Here is a 21649-nt window from a genome sequence, read left to right as displayed (position 1 = left end):
GTAATACACACCTCATCCTCCCAGCAGATATGCAGTGCCATGTAATACACACCTCATCCTCCCAGCAGACATGCAGTCCCATGTAACATTCACCTCATCCCCCAAGCAGAAATACAGTCCCATGTAACATACACATCATCCTCCCAGCAGACAGGCAGTCCCATGTAACTTACACCTCATCCTCCCAGCAGACATGCAGTCCCATGTAACATACACCTCATCCTCCCAGCAGATATGCAGTCCCATGTAACATACACCTCATCCTCCAAGTAGACATGCAGTCCCATGTAACATACACCTCATCCTCCCTGCAGACACACAGTCCCATGTAACATACGCCTCATCCTTCCCACAGACATGCAGTCCCATGTAACATACACCTTATTCTCCCACCAGACATGCAGTCCCATGTAACATACCTCATCCTCCCAGCAGATATGCAGTCGCATGTAATACACACCTCATCCTCCCAGCAGATATGCAGTCCCATGTAATACACACCTCATCCTCCCAGCAGACATGCAGTCCCATGTAACATACACCTCATCCTCCCAGCAGAAATACAGTCCCATGTAACATACACATCATCCTCCCAGCAGACAGGCAGTCCCATGTAACTTACACCTCATCCTCCCAGCAGACAGGCAGTCCCATGTAACTTACACCTCATCCTCCCAGCAGACATGCAGTCCCAAGTAACATACACCTCATCCTCCCACCAGACATGCAGTCCCATGTAACTCACACCTCATCCTCCCAACAGACATGCAGTCCCATGTAACATACACCTCATTCTCCCAGCAGACATGCAGTCCCATGTAACTTACACCTCATCCTCCCACCAGACATGCAGTCCCATGTAACTCACACCTCATCTTCCCAACAGACATGCAGTCCCATGTAACATACACCTCATTCTCTCAGCAGATATGCAGTCCCATGTAACATACACCTCATTACCCAGCAGACATGCAGTCCCATGTAATATACACCTCATCCTCCCAGCAGATATGCAGTCCCATGTAACTTACACCTCATCCTCCCACCAGACATGCAGTCCCATGTAACATACACCTCATTCTCCCAGCAAATATGCAGTCCCATGTAATATACACCTCATTCTCCCAGTATACATGCAGTGCCATCTAACATACACCTCATTCCCCAGCAGACACGCAGTCCCATGTAAGACAAACCTCATTCTCCCTGCAGACATGCAGTCCCATGTAACATACACCTCATTACCCAGCAGACATGCAGTCCCATGTAACATACACCTCATTACCCAGCAGACATGCAGTCCCATGTAACATACACCTCATTACCCAGCAGAAATGCAGTCCCATGTAACATACACCTCATTACCCAGCAGACATGCAGTCCCATGTAACATACACCTCATTACCCAGCAGACATGCAGTCCCATGTAACATACATCGCCCCGTATACACACATAACATCCTCCCTCAGTCTCTCCTCCTCCTCCTGTGACATTTCAGCTTCTCCACTACCTGCACTGTAAACTTAGCCACAGCGTAGAAAGCCACACCCCTTTTCCCGGAAGCTCCGCCCTTTCCAGTGACATCACACCTCACAGGAGCACCCCCATTCTGTACACGAGCGTAATGGTCCCGGCATGCAGTGCGGCCGGCGGCTGTGTAATTGGTACAGTCATCACTGAGCAGTACCTCAGGAAGCGGTTGGTCTTGTAGGAAGTGACAGCTCGGGCCAGTGTATACCGGGACCATGTCTGGCGAGATGACTATACTGGGTGAGTACTCGGGAACCAGCTGTGGAGTGTACCCCGCTAGCAGTGGTACAACCACAAGCCTCAGCTCTACGTATGTTGCTATAGTAAGAAGGAACATACCATAATCAGAGAACCGGGGAGGGCGAGATTTATATGTGGAAACCAATCAAGTAACTGCTTCCATTTCTTAATATGTGTGTTAAAGATATGACGTGGACTGTGATTGGTCGCTGTGCTAGATTCCTCCACTTAGAGGAAATCGTCCCTGATTTGTGGGATGCTGGTCACATGACTTTATTTTTTATCAATAGTTATCAATCCGCCACTCCCAGTGCATGCTGGGAGTTGTAGTTTCCCAACAGCTGGGGTGCTACTACTTGCTATGTTGCATCATAGTCTCAAACAGACTGTCTGTATGTTGGTGAACTACAACTCCCAGCCTGACCTGTCAGAGAATATTTGCTATAGTCATAGGATGATGAATGCTAGGAGTGTGTTCACACTGTGTAAGAGAAAGCAGTGAGATGTCTACCATATGGTGAACTGGTTGTGCTGGTTATGATCATCCTCTTATTTCTTTGTGTGGAGGGAGAATCTATCATAGTGGATGAGTGTCTTATTGGTGGTGGGCCCATTTATAGGACCCCCGGTGATCCTGATGGCACTCATGGACCCCATTGTAATGATCTCTGGGGGTCTCATAAGTCAGACCCCCGGTCATCAGACTCTTATCCCTTTCCCTTTGTAATTAGTGGGAAACCCCCCTTGAAGGGAACTTGTTACCAGGTTTTACCCCATTAAACTACTCCCCCCTTTCCCACGATTCCCTCTTTCATGGGAAACCTGAACTGTTCCCCCTATGGAAAAAAATCTCCTCCGAAGTCATGTGAATATGAGCAGAGAAGAGTCATGTTTTACCTGAGATGAGTCAAGTTTAGAGACTGCGTGGATAGTTTCACGTCACATCCTTCCATCTTCATTTCTATAGGACCTAGAAACATGCTGCTGGTGACATATTACAGATATGAATCTCATCTTTTGGAACACATCAGGCTTGTGGTTCTGTAAGCTACAGAATCGGAGATGCAGGCAGCTAAAGAAATAGGTGGGAAGTGGATTTTTATTTGAAGCTCACATTTCTGTTTATATTTTTAATTTCTCCAGTTCTAAGTCCTATAGAACCTAAGATAGTGGCATCTGAAAGGAAATCTACCATCAAAATGAAGTGTGGATAAACCATTGGACACTTACTCCTAGATCCAGGCACAGTGAATGTGGCTATCTTCTTATATTTGTTATCCATGGCCTTTTTCTTTCTAAAAATCAACGTTTAAAATTAAGCTAATGAGACAGAGGGGCTCTAGTTTCCAACACCCCTCAATGCTGCAGATTCACAGGCTGTTACAATGAGCCATACACGTCTCCCCCTCCTCCTTCTGTCTATGTAATCTAGCAGCAGCAGGAAGTTCGGGGAAAGGGAAGACATGTTCTGCTCATTGTTACAACAAGTGAAAAGACATTCAGTGGGGCCATGGATGCACCCAGTGAAGCCACTCACTGTCATTAGAATAATTTTAAAAGATGATTTTAGAACGAAAGAGGCCATGGATGACACATATATAAGAAGATTACCACAGTCACAGTGCCTGGATCTGAGTAAGTGTCCCTGGTTTATCATGATGGATTTTGATGGTAGTTTTCTTGAAGTGACTCTCCCCCGCAGCCTTTAAACTTGACTCCTCTCAGGCAAAATATGACTGTTCTCTGCTCGTTTTCACATGACTTTGGAGGGGATGTTCTAAACGGGTGAGACTTTTACTTAAAAGAGGGAATTTTAGAAAGGAATTTCATCCCCTACCTGAGTGGGCAAATAGTTTTTTGGGGTAAAAACCATTGACGGGTTCCTTTTAAATTCTGAGCTTGTCCCCATCAATATGGATTACATGGATATTATCAGACACCAGCTAAAGGACTGTTCAACCGCATTCACCTCCATCAGCATCTGCTCAATATTAGAAAAAGATAACAGCTGTCAGGAGACGGGACAAGCAGCATTGGTGGAGTGTGCCCTAAGGAGACCCCCTGAGGGTGGGGGGGGGGTCAATTCTATACTTTTGATGTCTTGTAGGAGGTTAAAGGGCCATTCTCATTACAGCAAATTAAGGTTATTGTTTCTAAGTTTCCTATATAATTTCTGTATCAATTCCTCACTGTTTTCTAGATCTCTAGATTTTATGTCATCGGAGAGTGGGCACGAGAGTCGCTCTCTGCTAGGTATAACCGGCTGTCACTGCTAACACAGGGTTTCTCCTCCAGCTTTTCTAGGAACAGATCAACTAAGAAATGTAATATGTGAGTGCATCGTGCAGGTGCCCTGATAAGGGCAATAGTGAGATGAGTCTCCTGACCAGAGGACAACCTCAGCTTAAAGGGGTTGTCCCATTTCAGTAAATTAATGTTATTGTTTGTGTTGTAAAAAAGGTATACAATTTTCCAGTATACTTTCTGTATCAAATCCTCACTGTTTTCTAGATCTCTGCTTGCTGTCATTCTATAGAAAGCTTCTATGTTTACTTCCAGTGGACAGAAATGTGACAATAGTTACACAGGTGCTCGGCTCGATATGACACAGAGCTCCAAGTACTCTGTGTGCTACTAACAAGCTGTGCACCGGTGTCACCATGGTCAGATTTCTGTCCACTGGAAGTAAACATAGAAGCTTTCTATAGAATGACAGCAAGCAGAGATCTAGAAAACAGTGAGGATTTCATACAGAAAGTATATTGGAAAATGATATACTTTTTTTTTTTTCATATAACACAAACAATAACATTTTTAAGCTGAGGTTGTCCTCTCACTATTGCCCTTGTCAGGGCGCCTGCACAATGCATTCACATATTACATGGCACGTTCTGCTCTCTTCTACTACACAAATATTTGCAGAACATGAATGCAGGGGACTTAGTTGATCTGTTCCTAGAAAAGCTGGAGGGTAAACCCTGTGGTAGCAGTGATGGCGGACGGTTATACCTGGCAGAGGGCGACTCTCGTGCCCACTCTCCTATGACATAAAATCTACATAATCATTTAATACACCCTTATCCAGACACAACAACACTCACTGCCTTCTTATTTTCTATCCCAGGCTCTGCCATCCTGACTCTCCTCCTGGCGGGCTACCTGGCACAGCAGTATTTACCTATGCCTACTCCTAAGGTGATTGGCATAGACCTTGGCACCACGTACTGCTCGGTTGGCGTCTTTCATCCCGGCACAGGAGAAGTGAAGGTCATAGCAGATAGCAGCGGGCATCAGAGTATACCCAGCATCGTGTCCTTCACCAAAGACGACGTCTACGCCGGGTACGAAGGCCTGGAGCTTGCCGACGCCAATCCACAGAACACCATATACGACGCCAAAAGGTTTATCGGAAAAAACATTACTCCTGAGGAGTTAGAAAGAGAAAGCGACAGGTATCCATTTAAGGTGTGTGGCACGTCATTACAAAAGGAGTGGTGATATTCTGGTTATGAAGCTTATTCTAGAGCTGCACTCACTATTCTGCTGCTGGTGCAGTCACCGTGTACATACATGACATTACTTATCCTGTACTGATCCTGAGTTACATCCTGTACTATACTCCAGAGCTGCACTCACTATTCTGCTGCTGGTGCAGTCACCGTGTACATACATGACATTACTGATCCTGAGTTACATACAGTATTATACCCCAGAGCTGCACTCACTATTCTGCTGCTGGTGCAGTCACTGTGTACATACATGACATTACTGATCCTGAGTTACATACAGTATTATACCCCAGAGCTGCACTCACTATTCTGCTGCTGGCGCAGTCACTGTGTACATACATTACTGATCCTGAGTTACATCCTGTATTATACTCCAGAGCTGCACTCACTATTCTGCTGCTGGCGCAGTCACTGTGTACATACATTACTGATCCTGAGTTACATCCTGTATTATACTCAAGAGCTGCACTCACTATTCTGCTGCTGGTGCAGTCACTGTGTACATACATGACATTACTTGTCCTGTACTGATCCGGAGTAATATCCCACTATATTCCAGAGCTGCACTCACTATTCTGCTGGCCCTGTAGGTGTCTGATTATGTGTGTGGTTCTTATAGCTTGTGGTGTCTTCTGTTCCAGGTTCTTTATAAGGAGGGAGATGCTGTCTACTCTATTAAAACCAATGAGACATTTACAGTGACACCTGAGTACATCGGTTCTCAGCTGCTGCTAAAACTAAAGAAGATGGCGGAGGAGTATCTGGGGCTCCCCGTCTCCAAGGCCGTCATATCCGTGCCAGCTGAGTTTGATGAAAGACAACGCAACTACACTGTTAAGGCAGCAAATCTGGCAGGTACGTGATGAGAGGCTACCGGATCTAGTAACTGTGTATTGGGTTCATAGCTGCACCGCTCAGCACTGCTATAAAGGATCCTCCATGCTGCTGCTCCTGTGTGTTTGAGATTTAGGGGGGAGCAGAATCTCCTCTTCACTTGTAGTAATCTGTTGGAGACATCGAAACAGAGTCTTGTGTTATTAGGATATTTGGGGAATGTTCACACAATGTACTTTTGTGAAATTTGGTTTGACTTTGATGAAGAATCTGCTTTCCATGACCCCGCTGACCTTAGGTTCATGAGTCACATGCAGAGACATAACGTCTAATGCAAAATCTGTGCCAGGCCCCGGACTGTAATGTATTGTGTGTATGTTACTGCTGTATAGGGGGGGGGCTTATAGATCCCCTTATGGCTCTGCCCCTGCTTGGACATGTCACACAGATGAATTGTCCCTATAGTCCTGGTTGGTCTATGTCATCTGTGTCTTTCTTCTACAGGTCTAGATATCCTGCGGATCATCAATGAGCCCACAGCCGCCGCCATGGCCTATGGGTTACATAAGGTGGACGTATTCAACGTCTTGGTGGTGGATTTGGGAGGAGGCACGCTGGACGTGTCCCTGCTGAATAAGCAAGGAGGAATGTTCCTAACCAGAGCCATGGCAGGTAATTATACGGGAACGCATCAGGCATCAAGTCCAACTATGATCCAGTCCAGGGTAAACTTTATCAATCATTGAATCCATTCAGTATTTAGGAACTCTCCAGTCACAGCTGATTCGTTGGGGGAAAATGAAAGCTGAGCTCTGATTGGTTTCCAACAGTTCTGCTAAATCCCCCCCATTAAATTAATTGTTCAGGGCCTGAATGGAGAAGCATGACGGCTACGAATGGGCGGGCATATGTCCGGCACCATATAGAGGAGGAGGAGGGGTGATCCCTCTCCTCTCCGTAGCAATGCATTAGCTATCGGCCGCAACACAGGGAAAGATAGGACGTGTCTTACCTTTTTCCCGTGTATGGAGCAGTATGGTGTCTCAAGTGCGCAGCAGCGTATTGCTCCATGCGACCATTGCGGTCCATGGGAGATTAGAGAGTACCTGGAGTGGAGAGCTCGAGAAAGCTCGAGTTACCCCGTGTGGAGAGGAGACACAAACGGGAGCGCAACCTCGTGTGATATAGTAGACCACTAGAATTCATATGCAGGGTGTCCGTACACTCTCACCTGGTGGCTGACTTAACAAGGCATGTCACAGAAGTAGAACGGAGCTGCCGGTCCCTTATAAACCACGTCTCACTTTGCAGGACCAGGATCCCGGAGGCGTGTAGACCATAGAGCTGGATGTGTCCCGAGGAATAATAGAATTGTGGACCGGCGCTTCCTTCGTCTTAGTTCACACAACGCAGTGTGTTAAACAATGGGTTTCTTTATTAGTAAAAGTTGGGAGATGTATGTACTGCCGCAAGCTTGACGGACATATGTGCCCCATACGGTAGTGTGACTGCAGCCTAGGAATAAAATGAAAATGCTCCTCCCTTCTGCACCATGTTTTATTCAATTAATTAGCTATGACTGGAGTGTTCCTTTAATTGTGTTGGGGTTAAACAGATGGGGACAGAGGTTTCTCCGATCCCTGCCATTACAGCCTGTGTTTAGAGGTGGTCGGGACCTCAGCTCACTTGTTCTATTCTACAGCTCTGTACAATCAGGGACTACTTTAAGAAGGGACATTGGGGGTCATTAAATGGAACCAGGTTTTACCCCACTAAACTACCAGCCCCCCTCAGGTGGGGTATGAAGTTTACTATATAGAATTCCCTATTCTGTCCTACGAGTCAAGTCAGGTTATAGAGAGATTATGGCTTTTAAAGCCCCTATGTTCTGTTCTTTAGCACCTAGAACATGCTACTGGTATCATATTAAAGATAAGGATGTCTTCTTTTAGATCACCCCAGGCTTACATACATCAGACATACAGGCATTTAAAAAATAGGCAGGGACTGTCTCTTTATCTGCTGCTCACATATCCAACTATGTCTTTAGCTGCCTGTATCTCAGGGTCTGTAGTTCACAAAGCCATTAAATGGGTTTTCCCACAAACAAAAGTTAGTTCATATCCCGTGGATAGGGCCTAACTTGCTGATCAGTGGGGTCTCAGTGCTGAGACCCCCACATTTCACAAAAACTAGGGGTCCAATGGACTCCTTGTCGCTCCGTCAGACTAATGGTGCAGACGGCCGTGCACAACTGTTCTGCTCCATTAATCCCTATGGAGCTGGCGGAAATTGCCGAGCGCTGCGCTCACTGATCTCCGTCAGCTCCATAGAGATTAATGTAGCAGAATAGTCGTGCACAGCCGTCTGCTCCATTAGTCTGATGGAGCGACAAGGGGTCCATTGGACCCCTAGTTTTTGTGAAATGTGGGGGTCTCAGCACTGAGACCGACACAGATTAACAAGTTAGGCCCCATCCCTTGGATAGGGCCTAACTTTTGTGGGAAAACCTCCTAAAGTCATATTCTTATCTTTAATATGGCACAAAAAGCATGTTTCTAGGTACTAAAGAACCAAAGAGCTTCTGAACGCTTCACCTGAAGTCTCTAAACTTGACTCTCTTCATATGAAAATGGTATGAGAAGAGTCATATTTTGGGGAGAATTTTTTTTAGTTAAACAGGTAAGATCTCCCATAAAAGAGTGAATTCTAGAAAGGACATTTCATCCCCCTACCTATAGGTGCTAGTAGTTTAGAGGGGTAAAACCTGGTGACAGGGTTAATTTTCACTTGCTTATTAATTTTGATCCTAATTTCTGTCTTTTAGGTAACAATAAACTCGGTGGACAGGACTTCAACCAGAGAATCCTGCAGTATTTGTATGACAGTATTTATAGCACATACGGGTCACTGCCGCCCCTCAAAGAAGAAATTCACAGGCTGCGGCAGTCGGTGGAAGCGGTCAAGCTGAACCTCACCTTATACAATTCCTCATGGGTCCAGATGCCACTGACATTGCCCAAACGCCAACCAAGCAAAGCAGAAGAGCCACGTCAAGAGAAGCCTCCGAAAGAAGAAGCTGCGGCAGACGAGGAGAGCGGGAGAGCGGATGTCCCTATGGAAAAGGTCTATTTCGAAGCCGAGATTTCCCGCAAGCTCTTTGAGCATCTGAACTGGGACCTTTTCCAGAAGATCTTGGAGCCTATAGAACAGGTCCTGAAGGAAGGACACCTACAGAAGGATGAGGTGGATGAAATCGTTCTGGTCGGCGGCTCCACCCGAATTCCACTCATTCGCCAAGTCATCAGGGAATACTTTAACAAAGAACCTAATACGTCCGTAGACCCGGATTTGGCCGTAGTCACGGGCGTGGCTATACAAGCAGGGATTGTGGGAGGGGCCTGGCCGCTACAAGTCAGCGCGATAGAAATACCCAACAGACATTTACGGAAAACTAACTTTAACTAGAACCGTTTTTTTTTGTACGGATTCCACAATGTATTCAGAGGCGACCTCAGCGTTGGCACTTTAATGTATTTTCATTCCTGCCCTCAACACAAACACAGAAAAAAAAATTATTTATTTTTTTAAAAATACGGGAGAGAGACGTGTGCGGTGTCTGCTGTCACTTTATTATGTCCTGCTCTTTATATTTATTACGCTTGAGTATCCACTGTCCAATGAGCATCGGGCTACGTTCACACAATGGAATTTTCTACACGTATTCCGCACTGGGATCACTTTCCGTAATTTCTATACCTTGTGTTTGGATCCTGCGCCGGTAGGTGACTGGTCACTTAACGGAGCGGATTCCCAGCGTCTCACTGAATGATACAAATCCAAGGCCGCAGATCTACAGGATTCGCCTTCGGAATATTCTGTCCGAAAAATCTACTGTGTAAACATAGTTACTTGAATGATGCTGTGTAATGTCCGGACGACCTGCCAATGGTTTATGTTTTGGAGATTGTATAGGAATATATGCAGTAACGATATTTGCGATTTTATGGAAAGAACACAATGTGACGAGAATCTAAAGGGAATAAAAACTTTATCCGTTTTATTTGGTTTTTGTTCTCCTTTCGTTATGGAATCTTAACAATCTTGGCGTCGACACAAGTCATGACGAGGGAGCTGTAATATTATAGATGGGGAAATCCGGATCTCATGACTTGGACCTGTGACTGATGTGAGCAGTATAGAGGTTTAATGGTGAGGACTGATGTATGGGGGGGTTCATTATGTAACATATCAGGACTCGGGCAGCGAGTCTGAGAGCAGAACTGTGCTAGGTGGCCCTGATGGCAGCCCTTTTCTACTGTCCTTGGGGTGTGGGCTGCATGTAAAGACCACGGTCTGTTCGCAGACTGATATTGGACACATTTGAGGCATAAGGGAGCAGGAGCTGAGAGAGTGGTGACATACAGGCACAGACAGAAGCTGCTGGAGCTAGGTAGAAAGTTTCTATTCCACCCCAAGATCTTGTCTGAAATGCCCAGTAATGAGTGACCCCACGTGATTTCAATACATTGCTACCAGTGAGTTAGTGATGGGAATTCCGGCTCTTCTTAGTGAGCTGGATCATTAGGCTCCGCTCACTAAGAAGAGCCGGTTCTTCTAGTTTCTGAACGGCTCCCTATTAAACATATAATAGTGAGTAGCAGACCAGTTAATCACCCCACACCACTCCACTTTTAACCTGATTTAAAGGGGCGTGGTTAGCTGGTTAGGGGCGGGGTTAAGTGAGCCATCGGCTCGCTGATGGGAGCCGTCTCCCGTGTTCATGAATAAGAGCCGGCTCGTTCACGAATGACACATCACTAGAGTGAGTTCCGCGCTCTTTTTTTATTTAGCTTCTGGCTGAGATGAGACTTTTCTCCCCATTTGCAGTGTAAGGGATACGACATAGCCGCTAGTCTCCACTTGCCAGCCTCCGGGATAATTGAGAATTTCAGTCCGTAATAAATGCATAATACACTTCATATAAATGGCCAAAAATAACGCTATTCCTCATTTACACACACTAAAAGTTGCTAATTTGTTTAAGAGGGCGACACGGTGACTCCTGGTGGCATTCAAGTCTGGATTAAAACCACCATAAGAAATGGACTACACACAAATGGCCATGTATCTGTCATCTGTATCTACATAAGGCCTCATGCACACGACCCTATGGTCTTTTCTGTATATACGGCTGTATTCTGCCCGTTAATACGGGACGTATTGCACTGTATCTATTTATCTTTGTTAGCCATATGCAGTAGTTTCCTTGCTATACCCCTCAGATTACCTCATTGCTGCAGTGGCTGCTTTCTTTCCATGTGCTGACAATCTCTGGAGTCCATAGTATAAACAAACTCCTAGGAGTGGAAGGGCTGCTGCTGCTGCTCCCTGCTTACAGAGGGGGTCATGTGACAGCTCTCTGTGTATGTAGCGGAGCTGGATGTGTTCAGAACAATGGATATAGATGTCTCCTGCACAAAATAGTGTGGTACAAGATCTCCCTGTTCCCTATCAGTCCCTCCATCCCAGTCTGTGATGCTACAGAAATTTCTCTCTCTCTCTGCTGGCTGCCGCCTTTACAATTTCATTAATATCTTAAAAATAGAAGCGGCACAGACGAAAATTTGAGCTGCACACATGTAGCACAATTGATTGGCACCAGTTTTGTTTGACTTGGCTAATGTGGTGGGGGCTGGATGACCTCTGAAAACTTTTATTAATAGTGGCATAAATGAAACAGAGATTTTCGTTTGACATCAATATTGTTATATTAGAACAAGGTGGAAGGGGGGGGGGGCAACTTCACTAAAGTTTCCTATTGTAATTCAAGTTGTGTCAAATTTTCTCAGCTTTGAGCTACTGTAATATAATCTTTATATAGCGCCATCATATTCCGCTTTACAAATCATGGGGGACATGTACAAATATTACACTACAGAGCACAAAAAGTGATATGGAACAAGAGGAGTGAGGGCCCTGATCACAAGAGCTTACAGTCTATGAGGATGAGGGGGGGGGGGGTCACAAGAGCTTACAGTCTATGAGGATGAGGAGATGACACGAGAGCTTACAGTCTATGAGGATGAGGGGGTGACACAAGAGCTTACAGTCTATGAGGAGGTGACACAAGAGCTTACAGTCTATGAGGAGGTGACACAAGAGCTTACAGTCTATGAGGATGAGGGGGTGACACAAGAGCTTACAGTCTATGAGGATGAGGGGAGTGACACAAGAGCTTACAGTCTATGAGGATGAGGGGGTGACTCAAGAGCTTACAGTCTATGAAGATGAGGGGGTGACACAAGAGCTTACAGTCTATGAGGATGAGGGGGTGACACAAGAGCTTACAGTCTATGAAGATGAGGGGGTGACACAAGAGCTTACAGTCTATGAGCAATCTTGAAACAAGTATGTGACAGCACTAGGACGGCATCTAAGTGCCGTAGCAGGTTTTTATTAGGCCACGAGGGAGTGCAGCCTGTGAAAATCAGCGACCTGAAGCTCTGATCTGAAATGAGCTGACATGCTGAGTCGATTTCAGTGATCAGATATTCGGGTCGGGAGAGGTCTTCAGCGCACGGAACCATTTTCACTGACTGCATTCGCCTTATACACCTGAAACTTCAGTGATCCCCGCTTCAAAAAAATCAGGCCCCTTGCTCAGTACCTTGAGCACATGAAAGAAAATTAAACCTACAGATTAAAGAGGACTTCAAAAATTATTTTAAAAAATAATTTAATTTTTTTTTTTTACAATTAATATTCAATTCCTGAGACAACAAAAACATTAAAATAATTAAAAAAAATGACACCACCTACTCAGATTGCACATGAAACGCCCACACAAAACAATAATTCTCCATTGGTCGCTATCAGAACACACGACGATCGCTTGTGTCGCTGGATATTTTATGTTTAAACAAGAATCAAAAGGGGTAAAAACTAAGCACTGGAAATATACAGAAAAATGTCATAATTTCGCTTTTAAAATGTAAAAATCCTAAAGTAATAAAAAAAAAAGATTTTCCGTTTCTTTAAATAAAAAAGTAATTCGGAGTGATTTGGGGCGTATGAGGTAGCCTTTTGTAAGGTTGTCCGGCTATCTACAGCTAAACCCGGTAAATCTGCCATAATTTACACAATTTTACATTTTTTGAGGGGGGGGGGGGGACATACAGCTATGGTTGGTCTGGTAAATTTTAGGGACTCCTTGCATCATATATCACTATAATGCACTATCCTGTCCTCTGCACTGTGGTCGCCTAATGCACGATCAGGGATTCAACAAGTGACCGTGGACGCGTCCTTCAAGGTAGCCAAAAAAGAGGCGATGTTTTCCTTATGCAAATATGTATTTGCATATTTCCCAGAATCGCTCAGTGGATAGTCAATGGCTATAAGTCTCCACAAATCTGTATTGTGGAATTAATTGGCAAACCACATATGGCGCACCTACCCTGTGCATTGTTATATAAAGACGTCTTATCAGATTCTTAAAATACAGTACATGGAGGACAAGGATTTGAAGGAGAACAATGGGGCTTATTTACTAAGGGTCGCAGATCGCACTTTCGTTGGACTGTTTGCCGTTTTTGGGATTTTCGCAGCTTTGACAGGTATTTAACAGGTCTGTGCTGGGTTGGTTGGGGGGGGGGGGGGGGGGGGTTGTACGTCCGTTCATATAGATGGACGTATTGCCCGTTAAAATGAATGTGGCCGTATGCTACCCGATACCAAAACGGTACGATACTGGTAGCATACAGCTGGAAAAAAATCAGGTCATGTAAAACAGACCTTACATGAATATTGTTTATCTCATCGCACTCAAGGGGGTGTGACTTATCCAAAAAGAAGGCGTGGCTTAAGATGCACCCATTGCGATTTAACCGTAGAGCCGGCAATCTAAGCAGGAATAATACAGCAGACACCCCGCTTACATGTGACAGGTTCCTAAGAATCCTCTGTTACTCTCTGGTGGATAAGGAATCTGCACTTTTTGTACTTTTCCGAAAAAAGCAGAAAGATGATAGGTGATGCCTCCTAAGGGAGGGAATAAGCAGCAGCTGGACCAATCGGGACACTGGAGGCGTGTACCAGACTACTAGACCTCCTGCAGGCCCTGCAGCTAAGCTGTAGTCAAGCGAAGTAAAACTCTGCCCTAAAGGAACGGACAGAAGCAGGCAAGAAGCAAAGATCTTAGAAAAATAATGATCGTTCCATATTGATACTGAAGTGCAGATTGTTACTGAGTTCGTGACTGGACCGGTCCTCCAAGCAATGTATAAAATACACATCCAGATCCTGCTGGTTACTGAGTGCGCTGGATCCCAGATTCGGACACCATCTTTGAGAAGACTCCGTTCTTCTGTATCAGCCTCTGCGGTTCATCGAACTCTACAACTCTACCGCCATCAAGTACCAGCACCCTGCGGAAAATAGGACACTGTCACCCACCGCTAGTGCGACATTCACGCGATTTCTTACTTTTCATCATTAATACATTTTAATAAACTAGTTGCCCTGTGCAGCGATCACTTGATCACTTAAAGAATCCATTATGTTAAAGCAAAAAGTTTCTGCAGAGAATGCAACCTCTATAGGATTTATAGGGACATCCTGAAAGACAACTGGCCGCAGCAGCAGCAGCCTGACCCCAATGATAGGAAATATTATGAAGCCCCACCGTCATCTGCTATCCAAAGAGATAAACCCACTATGTTCCCTGACACGGTTCTGTCCAATTTGAGAACATACAGATCTATATGTATTGTGGTGACTGTACCTTTCCGAATCCAGGACTGTGTGTAGCCTGTGCGCTATGGTCAGCACGGTGCAGTCACTGAACGCCTTGCGGATGGTGCTCTGCACAAGGTTGTCCGTCTCCATATCGATGGAGGCCGTGGCTTCATCCAGGACAAGGATTTTGGTTTTCCGCAGTAAGGCACGGGCCAGGCAGATGAGTTGTCTCTGACCGACACTAGAAGGAAAGAAAGACACATCCAGAAAATATAAAATGTACAGATTTCCTTTAATCCAGTATTAGGATGCTGGGACTTTGTGGACTGCACGAGAGTGTCAGGGCGCCAGATGACCGTAGTCAGATCAGTGACCGGATTACATGGACCAAAGTGCCAGGGAGTGGGACTCCTAGCATCACAGTGATATAGGATACAAGGTGTCCCCTACTTACCCGCAAAACAGCAGCCCCAAACTGTAATAATTATAGTTTGGAGCTGAAGCCATAAAAGGTTTGTCCACTTTAAACAAATAATTTATATTGTTTTAGTAATGAAAAGTTATAAAATTTCCCAATAAATTTCTGTATCAATTCCCTCAAAGTTTTTTAGATCTCTGCTTGCGGTCATTCTATAGAAAGCTTCATTGTTTACTTTCTTTGGATAAACACCATCATGTGATGTCACACAGGTGCACAGCTCCTTATGTACCTGGTCATGTGATGTCACACAGGTGCACAGCTCCTTATGTACCTGGTCATGTGATGTCACACAGGTGCACGGCTCGTTATATCCCTGGTCATGTGATGTCACACAGGTGCACGGCTAGTTATATCCCTGGTCATGTGATGTCACACAGGTGCACGGCTAATTAAATCCGTGTTCATGTGATGTCACACAGGTGGACAACTTCTTACATCCCTGATCATGTGATGTCACACAGTTGCAAGGTTCATTATATCCCTGGTCATGTGATGTCACACAGGTGCACGGCTCAATATATCCCTGGTCATGTGATGTCACACAGTGTTACGGCTCATTATATCCCTGGTCATGTGATGTCACACAGGTGCACGGCTCGTTATATCACAGAGAGTAATCAGAACTGTGTGATACTAAAGAGCTGTGCACCTGTGTTACATCACATGACCAGGGACAGATTTCTATCCGCTGGAAACTAGCAAAGAAGGTTCCTATAGAAGGACAGCAAGCAGAGATCTAGAAAACCGTGGAATTGTTACAGAAAATATATTGGAAAAACTTTTCATTCCACAAACAATATCAATTATGTTCTGGTTCCTGCTTCCACCTGACCAGAAGTTCAGGGGATAGGGAGGTCAAGGGGCCGGTTTCAGCCAATGACTGGCTCCTTCAACAAGGGGACAAACAGGAAGTGAAGTCTCCTGGAAACTGGTGACATCCTGTGACAGAAGAGGCCACTCATTGGATGAAGGGTCAGAACTGGGTATAAGAAGTCCAGGAACGACCTGGTACGTACACCTTCTAATTTGTTTTGGCAACCCTTCCCTGGGCCCCTACAAAGTTTTCCAGAATTACTGGAAAAACCTTTTAAAAAGGGAGTGTTCTGCAGATAAAGATAATTATATAAGGAAACATTCCCCAACTTTCTGATATACTTTGAAGAAACTTTATTGACAGGTTTGTGCTACTTTTATAGTGTTAAATAGCTGAAAATTTAGAATGGGAGAGATTTTCAGAATATCAGAATGCACAAAATCCCTACTATTGAGAGGAGGTGGAGTCTAAAGGACAAGGGTCGTGGCTCAGAAATAAGGGCGTGGCTTAAGGTGGGAAAAAACTGGTGGTTTCAACTTCATCACCAAGCACAAGCCACTGTGACAAACTGGGGCACATTTACTTCTCCGGACCTGTTGCGATCCCTGATCCGGACGGTCCAATGAATCGCATGAAAGTGGACGTTATTGCATCAAAATCCCATCGCGTGCTCCAAAAAAACCCCAGTTAAATGCGGGGCAAAACGCAAAAAATCGGGAAACCCGACGAAAATGCGGTCCGTGGACCCTTAGTAAATGAGCCCCAATGGGTTCTAAATAGTCTACCTTTTAAATTATTAATATGTTTTAATAATTTTATTTTGTAAAACAGATCATATTATGAGATTATTGCACTGCTGCTCTATAATGTCCTGTAGAGATGTGTTACCTGAGGTTCTCTCCTCCTTCTGAAATCTCGTGGTAGAGCTTCTTGGGGAGAGACTGCACAAAGTTCTTTAGATGACACAAGTCCAGAGCCTCCCATAGATCTGCGTCACTCTGCTTGTCCAGGGGATCCAGATTCATCCGCAGCGTTCCCGAAAATAACACAGGATCCTAGGAAGAAAAGACACTCACAAATGTGTGCACGGCCCCAACAAACGTCCATGTGTACATCAATGATCGGTCGCTGCAGTCTTGTGCCACATATACAGCAAGAATATTATCCTTAAAGGGGTTTTTTGAGTTTAACCAAATAAATTGTATTGTGTGTATGATGAAAGGGAATACAATTTTCCAATATAAATCCTCCTTATGGATTACTAGATCACTGCTTGCTGTTCCAGTGCGTAGAACTATGTCCATGATCATGCGACGTCACACAGGTGCACGGATCCTTACATCACACTGTGCATCTGTGTAACATCACATGAGCAGATCCACTGGAAACTAGCAGGGAAGGTTTCTACTGAGCGACAGCAAGCAGAGATCTAGAAAACCATGGGGAATGGATACAGACTTTGTATTTTACAGAAACAGCATTTATTTTGCTAAAACTAGACAATCCCTTTAAATCCAAGCAAATCCTGATGCAAGTGTAATACTCACCTGTGGGATAATATTCAGTTTGCTTCTTAGGTCATGCAATCCGATTGTTGCAATATCGATTCCATCAATCACGATCCTTCCTCCCGCTCGCTCTACAATGCGGAACAAGCAATTTGTCAGCGTGGATTTCCCAGCTCCGGTTCTTCCAACAATCCCGAGCTGAAAATACATGTATGGAAAGATTAGTTGTACTCGCTGACAATAAAAATCCAAGGTGAGATGATGACACTATAGTAAATCCTCCTGGTGCCCCTGCATCGTCTTCTGTATCTTATGTAACTGAGTGTCTGGCACCCGGATGGGAGGAGCACTGGGCGTCTGGCACAGGGGTGGGGGGGAACATTGGGCGTCTGGCACCCAGAAGGGGGGAGCACTGGGCGTCTGGCACCCAGAAGGGGGGAGCACTGGGCGTCTGGCACCCAGAAGGGGGGAGCACTGGGCGTCTGGCACCCAGAAGGGGGGAGCACTGGGCGTCTGGCACCCAGAAAGGGGGAGCACTGGGCGTCTGGCACCCAGAAGGGGGGAGCACTGGGCATCTGGCACCCAGAAGGGGGGAGCACTGGGCGTCTGGCACCCAGAAGGGGGGAGCACTGGGCATCTGGCACCCAGAAGGGGGGAGCACTGGGCGTCTGGCACAGGGATTGTAGGAGGGGGGTATTGAGAGTCTGGCACAGGGATTGTAGGAGGGGGGTATTGTGAGTCTGGCACAGGGATTGTAGGAGGGGGGTATTGAGAGTCTGGCACAGGGATTGTAGGAGGGGGGTATTGAGAGTCTGGCACAGGGATTGTAGGAGGGGGGCATTGTGAGTCTGGCACAGGAATTGTAGGAGGGGGGCATTGTGAGTCTGGCACAGGGATGAGGGGGTGGAAGACTGTATCTGGCACCTGGATGCAAGGCACTTGTACAGGGGCGCTGTGATATATAGAAATCTAGTGCTACATTATTGTTCCACTTTTACAGGCAGTTATTGGATCACTGTTCTTATTATTGGGGATTTTGGTGAATAGGGAATAAACATGGCTCATAGGACAATCCCTTTAAGGTCAGGACCGCACACTGTAAATATGCAGCAGAGTTAACCAAAGTGTGGCCTTCTGCAAGCCATAGAGCAAAAACCCCAAATTGTGTAATCTTTGGATGGTATAGATACAAGCCCCCAGCCATAGGCACCAGAATATTCCCAATTGGGACCAGAATATTTCCTGATTCCACCAAATTCAGCAGCATCACAGCCATAAATCACTGAGCTCTGATTCACCTTCTCCGTTTCGTGTAGTCTGAAGCTGACATCGCGCAGGGCCAGGTCGTGGTCCTCCCGATAGCGGGCCTGGTAGTTAGTGAACTCGATGGTCCCCCTGTCCGGCCAGTCCGCTGCTGGTCTCCTGGGCAGGATCCAGGGCGCCTGGCGATATCAATGTACACGTGTATATACATGTCTATACAGAGAGGAGGACTCGGGGGATAATTCAGGGGACGGCACTCACCTCTTTTTCCATCTCTTCATATTCACAAATCCGTTCTATTGCCACCCCATTGGTCTCTATCTCACAAGCTTTGCGCACCCAAAAATTCAATGTCTGGGTGATCTGGAGAGAATATAAAGAATGAGAGGGATTGGGGGTGAAATGTGTGAACAGTTAGTAGACTTAAAACCTGAAAATAAAAACGTTCCTATAACAAGGAGAGTTTTCTTTCGGGAAACAGCGCCACTCTTGTGTGCAGTCCAAGTCTGGTATTGCAGATGAACTCAATACAAATGAGCGGCACAAAGTGGTAGCGAAGTTAGTAAAACCCTTTTCCTACAATATTATAATTATATTATAATAAAAAGGAGAGGAGTTTGTGTTGTGGCAGGTGAATGCATTGAGTACACTGTGACTATGATACATCTTGTATATAATACACCAAATAGATTAGGGCATGTGTGCTGGGCATACGCCACATCTGAACCCCAAAAATATACCACAAAAATCAGAAGAACCACATAATTTTAATAGGAAAAAGTCACCCAATCTTTATTATTTATGATACACATCATGTAAAAACATTGAGATAGAGTAGGAAAAAAGGTTCAACATACAGACTAGAGAAGGGACCGGGTTACCCTAGTTTTATACAAAATAATTGGGGTACATTCTATGGGGCATATTTATCAGGACCTCTGCGCCACTTCAGTGCTTATTGCTAGCACTTGCGATTATTTAGCCCTCTCCGGCACCTTCACGCCAGTGGGCCATGAAGGGGGGACGCGGCCGGCCGAGAGTGAGCCGGTGCGGGGAGTTACTGTCCTCGTGCTGGCGCACTCGCTGCCGCTGGCGTCTTTTCACATGTGAAAAGTCGCCAGTTGCGTTTATTTCTATGCCAGGCCCTGCCTCCAGCCCCGAAACATCAAGAGGACCTGGAGCGAGTGGTGGACCGGCGCCGTAATCACTCGTGAGGCAAGGATGTGCCAGAAGGTTTTCTTTATTAGATGATACACAGCTACGCGTTTCGGCTCCGTACCGGAGCCTTCGTCAGGCTTATCATAAAATTACATAACAGTGCAATGATACATATACTTATACACAGCCGGAAATACGTCAGAAAATGACGTGGATTACCGGAGGTCAAAGGTCGAACGGGTTCCGTTCGTGAGTACAACAATTGTAAAACAGAGAACCATAAAAAAGGGGTATATATCATAAAACATAACAAATATGTATTAAAATAATGACAGTTGCATAGAGCATAAAAAAATGTAAACATAATAAAATATATTTGTATAAATATAGACCCTGGTGTCCAGCGAGGAACTTATTTGAACTGTGTACTGTGGTGGATTGTAGGTATGAGGAACGATGTAATGACTTACTAATATGATCGGTAAGTAAATTGGAGGGTTAGATAACCATATGTGGAAATGATTATTAGATAGACCTTGAGTGGAAGCAAGAACCTGTGGATCGTGATGTCACGACGAGATGGCTACGGATCGCGAATGGGATCAGAAAGGATGGATGGTCGATGCTGATACCAGAAGTAGGGCCATGTTACGAGAGAATGTAATAAAGAAAATGCAGCTGAAGGTGACGTGAGTATGAAGGTAGGATATGATCCGGGAGTGATGTGGATTGGGCTTCTAGATGGATTCTATGACTTCGTTGAGGCCGTTTGGACATAAGGTGTTCAATTTGTATATCCAGTAGGATTCTCTGCGATTTAGCATCTTGACGCGGTCCGGTATATTCTCAGCTATTCGTTCGATGGGCGTTACACGGACACAGTTAAAGTTGCTCTTATGTTTGAGGAAAAGATGTTTTGAGAGACTTTGCTTGAGGAAACCCATTCTTGTTTTGTGTCGGTGTCCATTGAGCCTCATTTTAAGTGATTGTACTGTGCGACCGACATATTGCTGGCCGCAGGAGCAATCAATCAGATATACTACAAAGTCTGACGAACAGGATAAAGTGTTCTTGATTTTGAAGGTCTCTCCCGTACTTTTAGATGTGAAAGTACTGGTACCATCATTGATGCTCTCACAGCATAGACATAACCTGTGCCCACATTTTTTTACCCCATTTTTGTCTTGAGGTTTTGTACTTGTGGTCGTGTTGGATCTCAGACGGCTGGGGGCTAACAGGTTTTTAATGGTTGTGGCTTTTCGGAAAGTGATCACTGGTTGTCTTGGGAGTATCCCACAGAGAAGAGGATCCTTTCTTAAGATGTCCCAATTTTTACAGAGTATGGATCTGATCTTATTATTACCCCTGTCATATGTGGTAATAAAGTTGAAAGGGCGGTTTGGTTCGTCTTTGGTGGCTTTTATTTTCCTGTTGGTTGACAGACAATCATTTTGAGTTCTATTGGCATATTTGTGATATGCTCTTTCAATCAAATCTCGGGGATATTTCTTTTCCCGAAATCTTCTCTTTAGAATCAGTGCTTGTTTAGTGTAATCTTCTTTATGTGTACAG

The 21649-nt window shown here is 45.2% G+C and overlaps 2 protein-coding genes across 2 annotated transcripts in view; one reads left to right on the top strand and one right to left on the bottom strand.

Annotated features, from left to right (window-relative positions):
- The first annotated feature begins 1586 nt into the window (after nt 1–1586).
- Nucleotides 1587–10177, top strand: HSPA13 (heat shock protein family A (Hsp70) member 13). The gene is made up of 5 exons (XM_072138563.1): nt 1587–1771; nt 4896–5236; nt 5922–6135; nt 6619–6786; nt 8942–10177. The coding sequence occupies exons 1-5, from the start codon at nt 1747–1749 to the stop codon at nt 9580–9582; spliced, it is 1389 nt and encodes a 462-aa protein (XP_071994664.1). The 5' UTR covers nt 1587–1746; the 3' UTR covers nt 9583–10177.
- A 2402-nt stretch (nt 10178–12579) lies between these two features.
- LOC140119483 (multidrug resistance-associated protein 1-like) overlaps nt 12580–21649 on the bottom strand; it is a 48533-nt gene continuing 39463 nt past the window's right edge. The window contains exons 23-28 of the mRNA XM_072138562.1: nt 19181–19282; nt 18955–19098; nt 17696–17854; nt 17037–17203; nt 14900–15094; nt 12580–14543 (exon numbers count right to left, since the gene is read on the bottom strand). Of these exons, the coding sequence (XP_071994663.1) occupies nt 14426–14543; nt 14900–15094; nt 17037–17203; nt 17696–17854; nt 18955–19098; nt 19181–19282 (885 nt within the window). The 3' untranslated portion in view covers nt 12580–14425. The remainder of the gene's footprint in view (nt 14544–14899; nt 15095–17036; nt 17204–17695; nt 17855–18954; nt 19099–19180; nt 19283–21649) is intronic.

This window comes from Engystomops pustulosus, chromosome 2 (assembly GCF_040894005.1).
Source record: "Engystomops pustulosus chromosome 2, aEngPut4.maternal, whole genome shotgun sequence".
NCBI classification, from domain to species: Eukaryota; Metazoa; Chordata; class Amphibia; order Anura; family Leptodactylidae; genus Engystomops; species Engystomops pustulosus.
This window is presented reverse-complemented; position numbering and strand designations above follow the sequence as displayed.